Source organism: Panthera pardus, unplaced genomic scaffold, assembly GCF_024362965.1.
Source record: "Panthera pardus isolate Hobbes unplaced genomic scaffold, ASM2436296v1 HiC_scaffold_3, whole genome shotgun sequence".
In the NCBI taxonomy this organism is placed as follows: Eukaryota; Metazoa; Chordata; class Mammalia; order Carnivora; family Felidae; genus Panthera; species Panthera pardus.
In genome coordinates this window covers 44393322-44407160 of record NW_026526876.1, presented here as the reverse complement: position 1 = coordinate 44407160, position 13839 = coordinate 44393322, and the positions used below count along the sequence as shown (strand labels likewise).

General features: G+C 47.9%; 1 protein-coding gene and 1 pseudogene across 1 annotated transcript in view; both read right to left on the bottom strand.

Moving 5' to 3' along the window:
* Window positions 1-248: 248 nt before the first annotated feature.
* Window positions 249-360, bottom strand: LOC128774387 (U2 spliceosomal RNA; annotated as a pseudogene).
* A 5500-nt stretch (window positions 361-5860) lies between these two features.
* The window catches only part of SCPEP1 (serine carboxypeptidase 1), a 32218-nt gene continuing 24239 nt past the window's right edge, over window positions 5861-13839 (bottom strand). Inside the window, exons 10-13 of the mRNA XM_019415675.2 lie at window positions 13582-13695; window positions 11184-11321; window positions 10086-10249; window positions 5861-6443 (exon numbers count right to left, since the gene is read on the bottom strand). Of these exons, the coding sequence (XP_019271220.2) occupies window positions 6381-6443; window positions 10086-10249; window positions 11184-11321; window positions 13582-13695 (479 nt within the window). The 3' untranslated portion in view covers window positions 5861-6380. The remainder of the gene's footprint in view (window positions 6444-10085; window positions 10250-11183; window positions 11322-13581; window positions 13696-13839) is intronic.

The window sequence follows — 13839 nt, the reverse complement described above, 5'->3', positions numbered from 1 at the left end:
AATTACTGCCTAACATCCCAGCTCCACCTCCCTCAGGCAACTGGAAGACTAAATAGACCATGTGCATCCACAACACCAAATATTCTGGAACAAGAACTAAGTGAACAATCTAAAAAATAACCAGATGAACTGGATCAGGAATTGGAGGATTCCCATAACTATCCTCATTCAGAGATATGTACATATAAACAAAAAGCAAACACACAAACATGAAAAACCGAACGTCAACTAAAATGGAGGAAATTAACATGAGATACAAAAGACAGATGAGGAACCTTCTTTGGATACAGGACGTGTAAGATATTAAACTGATTAGAACAGATACTACACTTGATCTCAGCCAAAAGGCCGAGAAGCAATCAGGAACATTCTTTGGAAGGTTTGTACTAGAAGAGGTTTGCGCACTGCTCCCTCTCAAGGACATTAGAGCAGACACAAATCCACGAAACAGGAAATGAAGAAGCAGACGAGAAGACATCAGTAAGAAGGGGAAACAGCAGCTGGCATAATGGGGGAAATAAGGAGAAAGATAATTACAGAAAATAAAAGTGCTTCAGAAACGTCAAAAATTGACCAAATTTTACCGAAAACCGAAGTACTGATGTTGATGCAGCCTTGATTTTCCCAGCTTTTTTTGAGCTATCACTGACAGATTGTGTGAGTTTCAGGTGTACAATGTATTGATTTAATACATTTGTAAGTTGCAAAATGATTACTGCCATAGCATTGGCTACCACCTGCTGATGGCAGTCTTGATTAAAAGCACCTATGGGGCGACTAGGTGGCTCTGTGCTGACAGCTCAGAGCCTGGAGCCTGCTCTGGATCCTGTGTCTCCCTCCCTCTCTGCCCCACCCCCATCTGCACTCTGTCTTTCTTTCAAAAATAAAACATAAAAAAAATTTTTTTAAAGAAAAAAACAAAGTCCCTGGAATAAAAACAAGCACAGAAAAGTGGGAAAAAGAGCTTGAAACAATATTCAAATATGCAGTGGAAAACATTGCTCAACTGGTGATCTAAACCTACGAACCAAAAAGCTCACTAAATATCAGGCAAAATTAATTCAAGACTATACACATCAGTGTACCATCTGAAGTTACCATTTTGTAAGATTAAACAAGTGTCCAGCATCCAGGTATAAAATTACCTGTTTATAAAGGTAAAAAATACAAAGTCAAGGTGGCTTCAAATTTCTCAGCAGCAGCTGATACCAACAATGAAGGAAAGATGTGACCCAAGGGTTCTGCAGCTGATTAAGTTGTACAGAACAGAGAGCCTTTAACAAATATTCAGGTTCCAGTTGTGGGGCTACTTTGAATCCATTAAGAAATAATTGAATCTAATTTATGGTATCAGTCAGGTTCAATCAGAGAAGCGGAACTGTGCGCACGCACATGTGTGTGCATGCATGTGCACGTGTGTACATGTGTGTGCGTGTGTGTGCATGTGTGTGTGCGTGTGTGTGTGCGTGTGTGTGTGTGTGTGTAGGGATTCGACTACACACTGCAGCGTGGGAGCTGGGTAGGCAGTCTTCCTGAGGCTGGTGCCTTCAAAATGTGATGCTGGGGACTGAAGTCCACAGGGCAAGCGGTCAGGAAGGGACAATGGACATAAAGTTCTTTCTCTAACTAGAGAAAGAACAACAGCAACCTGGGGCGCCTGGGTGGCTCAGTCGGTTAAGCATCTGACTTCAGTTCGGGTCACGAGCTCATGGTTCATGAGTTTGAGCCCCGCCGTCAGGCTCTCTGCTGTCGGTGCAGAGCCCACTTCGGATCCCCTTTCCTCCTCTCTCTGCCCCTCCCCTGCTCGCGCTCTCTCTCAAAAATAAGAGGAACGAGAGCTGGAGTCCATGAGGACAGTCCATGGAACAAAACTCATGCCAGTTCGGTCTTCATCACAGACCTAAGCACACTCATCTCTGGCCCAAGAGGCAGAGAAGCTCCAGGAGGGTCCAAGGGAAGGCAGACTGTTGTAAGCCCAGCTGCTCATGAGCTGAGCCGGCAGATAAATGACAGCACATTTGAGCTAACGTTGGCTGCTGCCTCATTTCTATCCTCTAAATCTCCACGAGAATCTCCAGTCTTGTGGGCCATTCGAATCAGAAACAAACAGGAGAGGTAATTCTGGGAAATATAATTTGGCCTGGGCAAGTAGAAACATTACAAAGACCCCACAGTCCATCCATTTTTGACTTGGCACCCGTACACAGTGCCTTAAACTATGCTTAATCTCCAAATAAAGACAGCAACAAAATCACGCTTCTGCGGAACACCACGCAATATCCCCCACACGGCCCAAGCCACGCTGACTTTCTCCCCCAGAACAACACCAGAGTCCCTTTTTTGTCTTTGGATAACGTACATTCTTTTCCTAGCTGATTCATTCATACTCCCTTTTTGACATCTTATAACTTAGATACTTACATATAAAGTTATCTATTATGAGCACATCTTAAATTAGACGATAAAGGGTTGAGAGAAGAGATTACAAGATTTTGGTTAATATTTATAATATATTCACATCAAAATAAGGAAGAAATACTTATAACTGTTACAGTCTTTGTTCTACAACAGGTCACGAGGTCACAGCAAGTATTAATAACTAGCATCATTCACTATTTATTCCATATTTCTTCTGCCTTCGGCGAGCACCTTAGTTGGTCATAATTCCTTGACTGGTAGAATGACCCAAACCTTTGTGCGAGGTCTGGGCCACTACCAGTCTAAATTGGGTTATTATCATTTTCCATTGACTTTAACCAGAGGCTATGGGTGTACTACAAGGTACCCCAAAAGATCTCTTGCATTCTCCCTCCTTAATCCTGTGTAGTAGCAACCCACTTCCCCCTTGATAGTCAGGATCAATCACCCCAGCCTGGACTTTGCCTGTTTATCTAGTGCCCAAAGACGCCAGATGGCAGCTTCAAGCTCCAGTTCAATGCAATCTTTGCTGTGTCTCCTGATGAAAGCGTGTCTGCCTTTGTAACTAAGACTTCTAGACCAGCAGAGGCTAAAGTTGCAGGAATGGCAAGCAAAAATTTGACTACTGGGCCGATAGTGAGGAGTTCCTTTCATTTGTATCCCTTGATTCCTGGACTCCTGAATCCAGAGCATGGGAGAAGCGTGGGATGCCGATTTAGAGCATACACTGCATACTGAAGGACGTTGCCCCAGCCCCGCAAGGTGTCACCACCTAGCTGGTACTGTACCTGAATCTTCAAAAAGCCATTCAACCATGTGTTAAGGCAGTCCCTTTAAGATAATGGGGAACATGGTTAAGATTAGTGAATTCCAAGAGCATGAACCACTTCTGCGCTTCGTTTGTTGTGAATAGCATGATGGCGGACGACACATTCTGTAAGGCCACAGATGGTAGTTTTGGCAGAAACACTGCAGGCAGGGAAGGCAAATCCAAGTCCAGAGCAAGCGTCAATTCCAATAAGAACAACTTGCTGCCTCTTTCATAATGAAAGTGGTCCAATGTAATCAACTTAACACCAGGTAGCTGGCTGACGCCTTCAGGCAATGGTGCCGTATCAGGGACTCAGTGCAGTTCCTTCTGTTGGCAGATTAGGCACTCAGCAGCAGCTATAGCCAGATCAGTCTTGGTGAGCACAAGTCCATGTCCCAGTAGCAAATGTATAATCTCCATCGCTGTCACAGTGGCCACTTCAATTGGTATTGAGTTCACAGAGGTTGCTGGGGAAGGAGACTGTCTGATGTCTACGGAATGGGTCATCCTAACCACCTGATCGTTAAAATCTTCCTCTCTGCTTTGGTGAGCATTCACACGGAACACAAGTTATCCTCCTATTCTGCCACTCGGAGGTCCATGCTCATACCTCTTCCTCAGACCTTTTGATTTTTCAGTTGTGTTCCTTCCAAGTGCAACTACCCAGCCAAATGATGATTTGGGTGCAGACCCTTTCTTCTGACCACCTCTCTTTCCAGGCAAAGTGAACAAACAGGTACAGTGTCCCCAGTTCTGTCCACTAGGAGGATTTCCCCGACCATGTTTCAGGGCTGTTTCGGAGAAGGGCTTTCGTGCTACAGCTGTCCATTCTCAGGGGACGCATGCCCACCACGTGGAGCTATCTATAAACCAAGCCCGAGACTTCCTCCCCAGGGAGCTGATCATAGGGAATTTCCATGAAGCCATGGGTGTGGGTTGAGAGAGAATATAATGTCGCAAGAAGACGGCTTTGGGCATCTTGGGATTGGTTACCGGATCTCAGGGCAGGAGAACGTTAACTTCCTCAGGCAGGGATAGAAGGTTGCTTCAAGTGGCAAAAAAGGTTCGCTGGCCCTAGCTTCACTGGAATCTGTCTACATGGCCCTTCCTAATGATCAAACTCACATTCCTTCCCAACTAATACCCTAGCTTCTATTTCATTTTTTTAAAGCAGGCCCCGTGCCCAACGGGGGGCTTGAACTCATGACCTTGAGATCAAGAGTCACGCACTCTACTGACTGAGCCAGCCAGGCGCCCCTGGTCCCCTAACGACTAATGAAACAGAGGTTTCCTGTGAGGTTGGGGATTCAGTTTGTGTTGTAATTCAATGCCAGGACTCACAACACTCAGTGACTAGTTATACTCATAGCTAAATTTTTTTCCAGCAAAGGATATGCAGCAGAAGCCGAAGGAGAACATACACTGGTGGAGTCCAGAGGGATCAAAACTGACAGACAGACAAGCCTGTCTTCCTTGTCCACGGCACGCAGGAGCGCTTGCCCTCCAACAGCGAACCGTGGGTAAGTGTGGGGTGTCCCTGTTTTAATCTCAGGTCCAAAAGGGCTGGTCATGCAGGCATAACCCGCTGATAACTCTCTCCTTATGTGCTGCAGGAAGACTTTGGGTTTGGTTTTCAATATCTCAGCCCTGCAACCACAGGCAATAGTGTTCTTTTCAGGATCAGCATAGAGGCTATCACATCCCTTCTGCAGATCGTGAGCCACACACTAAAACTTAAAAGCCTGGATTTTAAAATTAAAGACCTTGAGGCACCTGGGTAGCTCAGTAGGTTAAGCGTCCAACTCTTGATTTCGGCTCAGGTCATGATCTCACGGTTGGTGAGTTCGAGCCCCACGTCAGGCTCTGTGCTGTCAGTGTGGAGCCTGCTTGGGATTTTCTCTCTCCTTCTCTCTCTGCTCCTCTCTCTCTCTCTCTCAAGATAAATAAACTTCAAAAAAAAATTTTAGAAAATTTTTAAGTTTTATTTATTTATTATGAGAGAGAGAGAGAGAGAGAGAAAGTGAGCATGCATAGGGGAGGGCAGAGACAGAATCCCAAGCAGACTCTGTGCTGTCAGCCCAGAGCCCGACGCGGGGCTCGAACTCACAGTGAGATCATGACTCGAGCCAAAATTAAGAGTTGAATGCTCAACCAACTGAGCCACCCAGGTGCCCCTCATTTTGATTTTAAAGAAAAGCTCCAATTCTTTGACTTCACAGTTATGCTTTTAGGAATTTATTGCAAGAAAATAATGAGGATGTGTATAAAAATATAACTGTCAGGATGAATCACCAGAGCACTGTTTATAGCAGCGACAAAGGAGACATTGCTTACGTGAAACAGTTGTGCATTTGGTACATAAATGATGGTGCATCCACAAAATGGAATGCTTCAGCAGCTATTAAAAGTGTTATAGAAAGGGGTGCCTGGATGGCTTAGTCAGTTGAGCATCTGGCTTCGACTCGGGTCATGATCTCATGGCTCATGAGTTCGAGCCCCGCATCAGGCTCTGTACTAACAGCTCAGAGCCTGGAGCCTGCTTCGGATTCTGTGTCTCCCTCTCTCTCTGCCCCTCCCCCACTCACGCTCTGTCTCTCTCTCTCCTTCAAAAATAAATAGCATTAAAAAAAATGTTACAGAAGAAACTTTACTGACATGAAGAGGTGTTTAGGACAAACGAATATGTGAACAAGGTAGTAAAACAACATACAGTAATGATTCCATTCTTGTAAAAAATATACACGCATATATAGCAAAAAAAGACTTCCAAAGACAGACACTAAACTGACAGCCGAACTTATCCCGGGGAAGGGAGTAAAAGGGTGTTTATTTTGTTGTTTACCTGTCTTTCTCTTTTTTTCCCCCATAAACCACATAATTTACTTTCATAATACAAACATGTTAACTTATTTCAACCTTTCATTTTGATGAAAACAAATCCATTAGAGAAGAAAACAACTTAGGTTTGTTCGGAAGCAGAACTGATTTCCAAGTTGCCACGGAGGCAGCGATTCTGTTCTCTGGAGAAGCAGGCAGGAAACTTCACGCGCACAGGCGAGTGGGTTCAAGGGAGAGCAGTGCCTCCTACAGCTGCAGGGTGCTCGCTTCAGCCCCTGTGCCCCAAGGCCAAGCAACTCACCTCCGGTCCATCCTATTCCTGCTGAGTCACCATCCTCATCATCTTCAGAGCCATGTCTCCTTGGTCAGAAGGAACCTAGAGCCGAACAGGATCCGAGTTAGCCCTCCTGGTTCTGTCCCTGGTTCTGGGGTCAGGGGCGACATCCTGAGACCCTGCTCCCACGGGAAGTACAGCTCTGGGACAGCAGCCTGAGAGGCCAGCTGCACCTGAGTGCGCCCTGTAAGGGAGGGTCCCGTCTGCGAAATGACCCCTGCACGGGACAAAAGCTTGTCAGATTACAGGGATCTAAAGAAGTCAGCATTTAGGAAAGAACCTTCCACTCCATTTGGGGCTGATCTGTTGATTTTTTTTCCTTTTCCCCCCCTTTTTTAATGTTTTTACTTATTTGAGAGAGAGAGAGAGGGAGAGAGAGAGAGAGAGAGAGAGGGAGGGAGAGAGAACAAGCGGGGGAGGGGGAGAGAGAGGGAGGCAGAGGATCCAAAGTGAACTCTGCGCTGACAGTAGAGAGCCTGATGTGGGGCTCGAACTCACAAACCGTGAGATCATGACCTGAGCCAAAGTCGGATGCTTAACCAACTGAGCCACCCAGGCGCCCCAGTTGGTTTCTTTATAAGACCCATGCTTACGTTACCAGCACCTAGCCTATTCAAGGAAGAGGGAAGGTGCTAGACATTTTAAAGGATGCTCTGTGCAGGAAGGATCTCAGACTGGAAATGGAGTACGAAATAGCCAAGAGGGAAGCTAGTAAGAAATCTGTCAACAGATAACAAACAAACAAGATGCTTTGTTTTGGGGTGGCACCCCATTTTTGTATTGTTACATTCAACCTTCTTTCTCCCTTAGATTTTTCGAGTAATTCCTTTATAAACCTCCTACCCACACACCATCAAAAAAGGGGAGGGGCGGAGGCCTCAGTTTCTCCTCCACAATGATCGAGGTCAAGTTGATGGCACCGAGTTCTGAAACTCCATGGCTCCCTGATTCTCTGTGGCACACTGCTGTCCCCGACCCTCTCTCCCAGCCCGGTCCCCAGGAAGCACAGGCACAGTGGGGTATAGCAGAATGACGTTTCATCAACTAAAGGGGAAGTGGTTGGGGAGAACTTAATAACAGTTTCCAAGAACTATTTTAAACCTGCCCCAAGTGATCTCTTGTTCCCTAGGTGACAAACCAGAGGAAACGGGCCTGAACTCCAACACACCACTGACAGCATGCAGCCCGTCCCTTCCTGCTTCCCCTCCCACCTGCCTATGCGGCCTACAGTCACAGCTCTGTGTCCTAAGACATCCTACCGGCTTTCTCCTAGTTGATATTGAGGGGACTCAGCATACTCAAAGCCCTAACAAAAATGCCGTCCTAACCCCAAGTCCTGCGGCCTTGTTCATGGTCCCTTCAGATCAAGTGTCTTCAAAGGGCAGGCTCTACTTCCTTCCGGTTTCTGGAGGAAAACTGCTCATCCACCTGCTCCGTCCTTTCCATTGCTCTGAGAGCGCCTGCCACGACCACTATGGATACCAGGGAGCCCGCACGTCACTCCTTTACCTGAGTTCGTGGCGGCTTGCGGCACCACTGGCCCCCCTACTTGGCGGATGCCCGAGTCCCTGGCCTCTCTCCTACTTTCCCGGCTGCCCCTTCTCAAGTCTCAATTTGTATGTCCTTCTTTCACCTCCTGCCTCTTACACCCTGGTGCTCCCAGGGCCCTGTCCCAGGCCTTTTTCATATTCCACTCCCAAATCTCTCTCTCCCACAACAAAAATTGGCCTCCAGGTCATAGAAACACAGCATATATATTCAGTTGTCTTATGGGCATCCCACTTGGCTGTTCTACAGGCAGTTACCATTCTCCTGTATCAAATTCCTCACTTCTCTCCCTTCTGGATCACTATGAAAACATCTTAATGTTTATAGATTTTTGAGAGAGCGAGAGACAGACAGACCGTGAGTGGGGGAGGGACAGAGAGAGAAGGAGGCACAGAATCCGAAGCAGGCTCCAGGCTCAGAGCTGTCAGCACAGAGCCCGACATGGGGTGCGAACTCACAGACCACGAGATCATGACCTGAGCCCAAGTCGGATGCTTAACCGACAGCCACCCAGGCGCCCCTATAAAAGCATCTTTGATCGGCTCGGCTCTTTGCCCCAGTCTTGTCCCAGGCCCTTTGCTGCTAGAATGTTATTTCTTAGACAAATCTGGTACTTTCGCTCCTTTGCTTTAGGACCCTCAACAGCCCGACTGTTGCTTTCAGGACAGGGAGATACCTAACTCGGTATCTCTCCCCAGTGCCTGCGGCCTCGATGGTCTGAAGGTTCCTCTGGACCTGCACATCCTGTTCTCCTTGCTCCTACACCTCCTCTCTGCCTAGCTGATAGCCCTGAGGAGTGGTTCGTGGAGGGGGCACTTAGGTCCCTGCCAAAATCTCTCTCATCACCTCCCCAGCCATCCAAATAAGCACACTGTGTATGTTTAATGTACAAACTATGTGCTTCATGTACAAACCGAGCTTAAAGACCAGTTTCCCAGGCCCGCTTTTTTTTTTAAGTTTATTTATTTATTTTGACAGAGATAGAGAGAGTGGGGGAGGGAGAGAGAGAGAAGGAGAGAGAGAATCCCAAGCAGGCTCCGAACTGTTAGCGCAGAGCCCGATGCAAGGCTCATCTCACGAACCGTGAGATCGTGACCTGAACCGAATCCACGAGTCAGACGCTTAACCAACTGAGCCACCCAGGCGCTCCCCTAGACCCACTTTCTAAGCAGACTACTGCCCCTCAGCTCATTCTCTATGGAGTGTGTCCTAAGCACAAGTGAGCCAAGTGGGCAGGGCAGGCCAGAGGGCACCTTACCATCCCTCCCAGTGAATCTTCTCCAGGAAACCACCATCCTGGGAAGAAGAGAAACCCTGTATTTAAGTAGCCAAACCAAAGCATAACCCACAGGGCGCCTTCTCCTCTGGTACCTGCATAGGTGTCTGTTCGTGCACAGGCATGCACACGTGTGTGTATACAGTGGATTTATCCCTTTATAATCTCCCCCGGCCCACGGAAAGCCACTCAGTCAACATACAACCTAAGGGGAAATAGTGTGTTCGCTCAGAAATGCAGGAGCGAAGCGGCCTCGTCTTTGCACAGAAAGCCTCTTCCAAACTGAAATTCTGGAGCTACCGCTGCTCGAAAACACTGCCCCCTACCTTGTACCACGCACTGGGACTCTGCTTTCCAGACCACTGAACTTTGGGTTTTGCTCCCTGAAAATGTCAGGGAAAGACAACTTCTCCCTTCTTCCCCCAGGATGAACGAAAAGGAAAGTCACACTAAATTCATTTAAACTAAGGAATAAAGGATAGAGGGCCTAGCTTAACGCTCTCAGAAGGATTTGCTTTTTTAAATGAGAATTTCAAGGGTCGCCCGCCTGGCTTCGTTGGTAGAGCGTACGACTCTTGACCTCAGGGTTGGGAGTTCGAGCCCCACATTGGATGTAGAGGTTACTTAAAAATTTTTTTAAATCTTAAAAATAATAATAAATAAATAAATGAGAATTTCTAGACTCAAAGGAATGAAGCACTAATAGCAAAAATTAATCAGAGACTTCAAAATACTCCCAAGCCCAAAGCACTTCTTCTAAGGCCGAAACAGGCAGTGCACCCACACATAATCAACTGCCTGTGGCTTTGTTCTCAGAACAGCTGAGAGCCCACAACAAAGGCTGCCGGACTCTCTCTCACCATGTGCCCAGCTCTGAGAATCCAGTAGAAAGCCAGATTCTTGTAGGACTTGACAAAAGCAGACGTTTCAGAAGATTGAGGGTCGCTGTACAGGGCCTTCCACTTCAGCTGATTGAATTTGGGCAGTTCGGCCCACTTCAATTTCCGCATCCAGGCCTCCTGACCTGGTGGGAGGGACAAAGAAGGGTCTGGCATCAACAGTTGGGTGGGGTAGAAACAAAAATCCAGGGCCCATAATTTCACATTTCCCAAACTGTAATGTGCATAAGGCTCATCCCGAGATTCGTTACAATGCAGATTCTGAGTCAGTGGGGCTGGGTGAGGACTGAGACTGCATTTCTAGCAAACCCCCAGTGATACCCAAGACAACGGGGAGGCACTTAGAAGCTCTGACGTCCGGCTACGTTTGCCCCTGACTCTCCCATCACTGTATGCTCTGAAGGAAGGAAACTGGGGACCCGTGCAGGTGGCAGGACTCTCCAGAGGACTGAGAAGTCTGAGGGTCAGTAGATGCTAACGTGGCTCACCCGAGCAGCTCATGGAAGAAACTCAGAACCTTTTCAAAGTGTCCTTAGCGCCCTTGGTGTACAAGTGGCAGAAATATTCAATCCTGCCGACCTTGTGAAGGCATCACACTTGTCAGACTGCGTGCCTCGGTTTGCCTGCCGGTTCTGAGAACTTCACCTGGTCTTACTGCAGCCAGAACCACACAGGACCCATTTCCCCTGGGTTTACAGTCAGTAGGGTTTAGTTTCAATTAGGCTTGCAGGGCTTACCACCTACTGTGACGGGGCACGGAGACGGGGTTTTCCCTCGGTTCCACGGTGCATTTATCCCATGACCAGGAGAATATCTCCTTTTCTTTCATCATATGTAAGGGCCTCAAAAATCTGCCAGGCCCAGGCTTCTCTAAGGGTCCACAGCTCTGTCCTCTTTAAAGAAGTCAAGGTCAGGGCACATGGGCATAACAGGAAGTGGCCTTCCCCCTGGCATTTCTACATCGGCCAGCCTCAAGACCGACACGTCCGAGGCTGGCTCCCTTCCAGCTCAACCCATGGAACTAACTGCCTCCACGTGCCCCACGGACTGTGTTCCTACCCATGGTGTCCACGATGAGATCGAGCTGTCCGTTATACACGGTCACATTGACCCCGGCTTCCAGCAACTCATCCACAATGCTGATGACTGGCTTCATGAAGTCCCCCTCCATGTTCTGGAAGACACTGGCAGACTGGCCTGCACATGAGGAAGCAGAAAGAGGGAACAGCTTGCAACCTGCCAGAACAAGAGGCACCTTTCAGTCCAGAGCATCCTGGGCTCCGGCACCCACAAGGCACCACCGCGTTCCACATAACAGAGGCTGAAAACACAAATGCTTCACCAGCCGGCCCAGAAACCCCTGCCGTGAGCCAGTCACCTAAAATGAAGCCTGTCAGGCAAATGTGCTCTGTTCACTCCAGTGCACGTGCTGACAGCTGACATCATTTTTCAGGAGGAACTGAAACCCAGAGAGGGCTTCATGCCCGAGCAAACAGGGAGCTTCAGAAAACGCTGTCCTCTCAAGGAACAAACTCTGCTTTTGGGCAAGTGATAGTTTTCCTCCTTTGCTGACTAACACTGGGGCCAAGTTCTAAGTTCTGAACAAGTGGGGCCAAATCAGACCTAAACCAATGCCGAGCGAGCCCTCAGTAAGGCTGCAAGGAGGACCAGCCCCTGGCAAGAGAACAGGTGGTCGGTACCACAGTGCGACCGGATTCCTGACCGTTGTCACCATAACATCGAATGCAAAAGTAATGACGACAGCTGCTACTATTTTTTATTTGCTAGTCGCTGCTTTCAGCAAGCACTTTACAAACAACAACCCACTTCCTCTTCATCAGCCCTAGGAGATGAGGAGTCTTAACCTAGCGCAGGAGTTAATGAACACGAGGCTCAGAGACATGCTCAGGGGGAAACAGCTAGTCAGTGGCAGGCTGGGCTCAGGCCTGGCTGACTCCAAAGCATGTGGGCTTCACTGCAAACCAGAGCTCAAGACCCTGGGTGTGGGTACTTCCAGAGAGTTTGTCCTTTCCAGACCATACACAGATACAGCTGGAGCCAAAAAGGAGTTTTTTCTATCAGTCAACGTCCGCAAAAATGTTGTCCCCTTGCCCGTCCAGCCGCATGGGCAGGGAGTGAGAGTCTCTGTCGCTAGAGAAGCTGGATGGAAAACGCTGTCATCACAAAGATAAACTGAAGGGGCTGAGCTGGAAAGGTGCTCTTGCAGGCTCGACCTTTAAGCTGGCCTCCTGTGATGGCTCACACCTCTATTCTCAGTCCTCAACGGCTCCCCGTGCTTGTACTTCCCCATGCTCTGACACCAGATTCTTATTATTTGATCTCATTAACTCGCCCCTTGGTGCCTGGGTGGCTCAGTCGGTTACACATCTGACTTTGGCTCAGGTCATGATCTCACGGTTTGTGAGTTCAAGCCCCGCCTTGGGCTCTGTGCTGACAGCTCAGAGCCTGGAGCCTGCTTCCGATTCTGTGTCTCCCTGTCTCTCTGCCCCATGTCCCTACCCCACTCGTGCTGTCTCTCTCTCTCAAAAATGAATAAATGTTAAAAATAATGTACTCACCCCCTCATTTCTAGAAAACTCTAAGGGGTGAGGCAGAAATGAAAACACCAGGGCTACGATGAATCCTCTAACTTTAGGTTGGGAGGGTGGCCCACGTCCCCGGAGGAAGCAAGGGCCAGGGTCGAGTCTTAGCGGCTCAGTAGCCATGAAGGGGCTGTTAGAAAGACATAGCCCTGGGGTAACTCAGACATAAAGGAAACCCTCTTCAGCTTGAGTGTTTCTCCTCCAGGAATCTGGGAGTCCCACTCGCTCACGGCCTCCCTATAGGACCGAGCGGGAACTTATCCAAGATTCCTACCTGGTCCTGGTCTATGAGAACCCCAAATATTTCCCCCAGAGATGGCCCCCAGAACTGAAGGTGGTAGACCCCAGACCACATCCAGCGTCAGGACCCAGGGAGGCCTGCCAGGGAGGTGGTCAAAACCTGCCCCAAAGACCTTGGTCTAGAAGTCATACCCACAACCAACTGTGGCTTTGGGCATGGCTTTTTTTTTTTTTTTTTTTTTAATCTCAATTTTGTTTATTACGGGAAACTTCAAACTGATACAAAAGTAAAACCAGCGGGAAGATTCTCAGGTGCCCACAATCTGGCTTATCAATCCACAATCCAGTTTATCAGTTATCAACACCTAACCCATCATTTCATTCCTTCCCCCATCTCCCCACTTCCCTACTAATCTCTTATTCTCAACCAATTTTGGCGCATTATTTACTGTCTCTCTATTTTTTTTGCTCATCTATAAAACATGGATAGTAAAGCTGTTCTGCTTCAACATGTCAACCCATCAACAAAACCCATTCTTCAAATTAAGACGTCTGAATTCACCTCTATTGCCCCCCAACCCTACCAACGGCACTTAATTAGGTCACGCAAGTACCTCCCCAGGAGCAATCCTCAGGAATAATTTTGAGCTTCTTCCTGATGGGACCGTTCATGAGCTGACTTAAGGTATCCTGTTGTAGGTGTCTCACGTGGCGTTGGTAAAGATGAACTAAAACAAACTGGTACACGGTGAGTTCAAAGGACTGGAAATAAGACCAAGACGATGTCTTTCCCAAGCTGCTGGGACACAGTGTCTAAGAGGGAGGCTTTCAGCTGGAAAATGAAAAGTGTCGCCTTAATTCACCCCAGATGG